The sequence below is a fragment of the Caloenas nicobarica genome, chromosome 1, assembly GCF_036013445.1.
Source record: "Caloenas nicobarica isolate bCalNic1 chromosome 1, bCalNic1.hap1, whole genome shotgun sequence".
NCBI classification, from domain to species: domain Eukaryota; kingdom Metazoa; phylum Chordata; class Aves; order Columbiformes; family Columbidae; genus Caloenas; species Caloenas nicobarica.
Window position 1 is genome coordinate 129482147 of NC_088245.1, and position 5370 is coordinate 129487516.

The 5370-nt window shown below is 41.7% G+C and overlaps 1 protein-coding gene across 1 annotated transcript; it reads left to right on the forward strand.

Annotated features, from left to right (window-relative positions):
- The first annotated feature begins 3609 nt into the window (after window positions 1-3609).
- LOC135992451 (protein lin-28 homolog A-like) lies at window positions 3610-4008 on the forward strand. Its single transcript, XM_065641661.1, has one exon. The coding sequence runs from the start codon at window positions 3610-3612 to the stop codon at window positions 4006-4008; it is 399 nt and encodes a 132-aa protein (XP_065497733.1).
- Window positions 4009-5370: the final 1362 nt, after the last annotated feature.

The following is a 5370-nucleotide window of genomic DNA, read 5'->3' on the forward strand; positions in this document are numbered from 1 at the left end:
GCCTGGACTGCTCCCTGTTGTTGAGTTTACTGAAAGATTATAAGGCTTGCCTGACTCCTGAGGATCTTAGGTGGGCTTCTGGACATTGGTCGTCTCCAGATATTGTAACTGAGCAAATAAGGGACTTGACAAAAGAAAGCAGATTTAAGATGTGTGCTGCTTTGGAAGTGGCATTGATAGCTGTCCCGAAAGAGAAGCAAACTGAGCAAGAGATCATTAAATCACTGTAGACAGATTTACAAGTGGAATGGTTTGAACTTCAACAAGCAGAGAGAGAATTAGGTGATAACAAACGAATCACAGCAAATTTGCAGAACAGCCTGCAAGTTGCTTTTTAGTACTAACCTTTTTTCTTTGTAGGTATCTGTTTAAATGTATTACAGTTTCCTAAGTCTTTGCCTGTTATATGCTATAGTAAGATCACAGATTGACCTAAAATGTATATTTTGTGATGATACGGAAGACGACGAGCAATTTAGCTCTTAACTGTTTGAATGTGGTGATAAGGTTTTGTGTGCGATAGCTGTTACTTTTCTTTCTAGGATGCTAGCTTTATTCCAGCATCCAGACTTGCACAACTCTGTGTTAGGCTGTCTCTCATCTTGGTGTACTAAATTTGGCTTGTTTGTATGCACACCAGGTAAAGAATCCTGTTTTGGGATAACAGTTGTAGCACCCCAGATGAGACACTAATAAAAGCCTTGCCCAGTCCAGCTTACTAAGAACAGCAGGGGGCAGGTGCCAATCGGCCTCCAGTGCGCACTGACCTGTTTTGTCAGGGAGAGCCAGTGGTACCTCTACCTGGCTGAGCAGTAAGCAGCCCAAAGGTGCAATGCTAAAATTGAGGTATTGTCTTGAAGAAGTGTAATTGTGATCTGTTCGCATATTTGAACTTGGTATTTGGTTTGCATATCTGAGCTCAGTATTTTAGTTTGCATATTTATATTTGGTACAAAAAGAATTTTGTTTGAGGAGATAATTACAAAATGGGAACCAGTTCTGTTACTAAAGTACCACCTTGCTCCCCCTTAAGATGCATGAGACACATGAGACTAAATTTGTGGGGGGAATCCTCTGACAAAAGAAAGTTTGAAACAGTAGTGTATTTGATTGTGGTCTTTGTATGAGATAGATGGTGGGGGGAAGTGACTTGAATGTGAGATTCTGGGTTATAGTGCTGTATTGCAGTTGGTGGTGTTCTGTGGATGAACTGATTTGGATCTAGAAAAATGAATAATGGATTGATGTTTAATACGCTGTTTATTGACATCTGTAAGAAATTGTAAAAGGTAAATGGGGTTGAGGAATGTACCTATTGCTGAGCTAATTGGAATTGCATATAAAGTTTATAGTCACAGGAACGAAAAAAAAAAAAAAGAGGCAAAGAGAGCCCAGGCCTGTGCTGTACAGCTTGAACATAAATTTCAGGCCTGTGTCAAGCTGCAAGATAAACTCAGCTCAGTGTAACAGGGGTCTGCCAGGGTCCGGCAGCTCCCTCTTGGTAAATTGCAGCGAGAAGAAGAAAAAAATATATGGAAAAAAGTTGACTGCTGCTAAAGCGGCAAAAGGGGGGCTTTCTCCTTCCACCTCTGCTGCAGTGGTATTGCTGCTAGAGAGCTGTGATACTGAACGGAGACTGGGGGTAAATTTAAAGGCATCCACAGCAGATCCCTGGTTCCAATGAAGCTGGGAAATTAAACCACAATTTTTTATTTTTAATAGATCTATTCTGTGATAACAAGTTGTAAAAGACTTCCCATTGTTGGGGTCATGGGAAAGAAAAAGTTAAGGCTGTTTTGAAACCAATAGAATGCCAAATTGAGAACAAAAAAAAAATTATATGCTAGAATGCCCTGCATCTCTTTCTTAGTTTGAAATTTGTTAAGTAAATTGTAAGCTCAAATAATGTTTTCTGAGAATCCTGTTCAGCTGCATATCCCACGAGAAAATACTTGGAAGGTGCAGATCTACTTGCTACAGTCAGAACAATGACATGAGCAAGATGAGCAGCTGAAGTACCTGGTAAAGCAAATACTACACTGATAAACAGAACTTAAGCTGGTAAGGCAGAATATAATACTCCCATTTTGCCAATAAGAAGACACATTCTATGGAATACCAGTTGGTACAAAATTTGAGAACCATTAATTAGATTAAAAGTAGTATCAAGAGATCTTCTAGCTGTAGCAGTATCACAAGCAACTAGAGAAAATACAGTAGAAAAGTTAAAATTGCAGTTTAGTTTCTTACTGAAACCTAAATCAATTGAATCAGACAACAGAAGCCACTTTACTGCTGAGGTGGTCCAAGAGTAGGCAAAATCTGAAAGATCATTGGGGAGTCAACAGATGTCCTCAGATTACTGCTCTTGCCCTAAAATCTCCCTAGGGTAAAAGAAACTAAAGACCCCCAAAATCCTCTCCATTATCCTGGACAATATGTCCTAGTTGAACTCCCCAAGGTGGGGTAAGTCCCCCTGGTACTAAACACCCATTCAATAAGTATACTTGGGTGGCCGATGATGCCCATGGTGGGGAACATAAAAAAAAATACTAGGTGGATTGTTCCCTCTTTCTAAAGCCAGTCCTTTGGGCCGAGTTTTTCTTTTTTCTTTCCTTGCAGGAAGAAGAGAAAAGAAATAGATCTTCAGATCTTCGCCTGAGAAAAGTTCCTACTTCATCAAAGCATATGTAATTGGCTAATTGAAGACACCATGTTATATGGGGTTTATAGAATTTTTAGTTGTCATAAGCATGTTAATCTTTGTGATTGGTTTCATTTTTATTAGAAGCGTCCTTTTGGAGAACTAAATCTTTATAGAATTAGACAAGAAACACCTATAGTAAAGTAAAGAATAGAGAAAATGGCCTGGAGCAACTTGTGAATTTTGTGTTGTGGATATATACTGTATGGATGCATTGCTGAACAAACTCCTGAAAATTAAACTAACCGAAACCTAAGAAATAATGCAAGGGTTTGTTCACCTTTGGAATCCAACCAGTCAGGGTATATGTGTTACATTGCCCGCTTCTGCAGGAGAAAGTTTTAGGTTTGTAATGATTAACCTAAACCTTTCTGATATTCTATCAAAGAAATTAGATTACAACCACCTTCGTAAAAATAGCACATGTTTTGGCCCCTCTGGGACCCAATTTGTTCTCCCAACAAACTCTACTTGGATTGATTTATTAAAAAAAACCCAAAACAACAACAAAACCAAACATGTTGCGAATGGCCATCCTTTAACAGTGGGACAGACTCATTTAATTGTAGTTGTGCTTCTAAGAGGGTTAGTACATGGTGTACCTACGTAGAATGGTGGCCCTCTTACAATTGAGAGCAATTCTTACGATCATGAGTTTATTATTGAATGAGATACTGAATGATGCATTGAAATCCCAGATACAGTAGGTCCAGAAATCACCAATTGTGGTCAATGCACCAGCTATAAATGAGTTTGAACTTGGAAGGCCTACCTAAGTATGGAGATCAACTCCAATGATCAACCTCTCTCAACGCGTACCGTAACCACCATAGAAGGGGCGGTACTTCCGTTGTTGTCTCATCTGCGCTTGGGGACAACGGTGGTGATCAGCAGAGGCAGAAAACATGGCAGCTGTCTTCCACCAGCAGTCTGCAGGGGAGGAGCTGGTCAGAGTCTCGCCTACCCAGTATGGCTCCGGCACTTGCAAATGGTTCAACACCCGCCTGGGTTTCAGCTTCCTCACCATGACCACCATGGGCAGCATGAACCTGGACTCACCCATCGAAGTCTTTGTGCACCAGGACAAGATCCACATGAAGGGTTTCCGCAGCCTGAAGGATGGTGAAGCTGTGCAGTTCGCCTTCATGGAGTCACCCGAGGGCTTAGAGTGCATTTGGGTGACTGGCCCGGGGGGTGCTTACTGCATTGGTAAGAAGAAACCCCAGAGAAAAGACAAGTGCTACAACTGCGGTGAGTGGAGTCACCACGCCAAAGAACGCAAGCTCCCACCACAGCCCAAATGACGCCATTTCTGCCGGAGCACCAGTCACATGGTCACCGGCTGCCCGAAAAAAGCTCAGCAGTGCAGCGGACAGCCACTGAGAGTCTGACTTTTGCATTATACATTTGATTTAACTCAAATGTTTCATTGAACTTTCAGAATTTGTTTGTTCTATGTTCATGTGTTATTACTTGCCTGTTGAGGGAGAGAGATGGATTTTCTCATGTAATAGTAGCCTTCTTAGCTGTGGTCAAGCCATGTGTGAATACTGTTTAGCCAGTTAATGCGTGTAACTATCTTAGTCAACTTAGGTCCCCACATTTTTGTTTTTTAATTTTCTCTTCAGTTCCCTAATGATTTCTGAACTACTTAGGGATTTCATGATGTTTTAAAAAAAAAAAAAAAGCTAGTAGATTCATGGCAGGGCGTGCCACGTGCTTGTGCCTGCCTTGCATGGGGGACACCATCAAAGATGTGGTGGAGACAACTGACCTGGAAGTACAGCTAGCAGAAGCTAGATAAAAGAGGAAGAAATAGTAAGAGGAATAGCAGCTTCAGGTTCTGAGGGACTGAGTGGGGACAATGATTATTACAAATTAGACTATCCATAATAACTGGATTACTGTTTTTAGTGGTGAGCATAGCTATTGTTAAGTATGTGATTTCTCACTTGTTTTCTTCTACCTCATGTATTAGACATATGTCTATTCCAAAAATAGACAAAAATCATTCCAAAATGTGCACTCAGCTGACAAAAACTAGGATGGAGTCACTGAAGGTGAACTTCATAGACTTGAGAACTTAGGAAGAGGTAGAATTGTTTGCTGCAATTTTCCTTCTGATTGTGGTGCTTCTGAGAACAGAGCAACTGAGGAAGATTTAAACGCAGTTAAATGATGAGCACAGCAGCGGCTAAGGTAAGAGCTGAGGCTGTGCATGCATTGAGGAGATGAGGAGGAGATCCTGGAGACACGGTCCTGCTGAGAGAATCACTGCAGAGTGACTGATCTCGCAAGAGGGACTGACACCTGTAGGAGTCAGCCCAAAGAACAGTATTTGCCTGAACATTGCCATCAGGGCCTTGGAGAACAGATGCCCTGATAGAAAGAATTGGACAATAACTTGGAGAGAGGCCTGAGGAAAAGAATTGTGTTGTGCAGGTCTCTCCGACCCGAGGGCTATAGGTAACAATGGCTGCTGTATGGATTTCACCTGCTGCCTCAGCAAAACTTGCTCCCACCTCCTAAAAGGAATTGTGTTGTACGGGTCTCTCCAACGTGAGGACAATAACTGCTGTCCAGAAGATGGATTTTCACCTGTTGCCTGAGCCAGACTTGCCCCCTACCTCCTCCCTGTAACAAAGGCCAACGAAGAAGAGCATGTG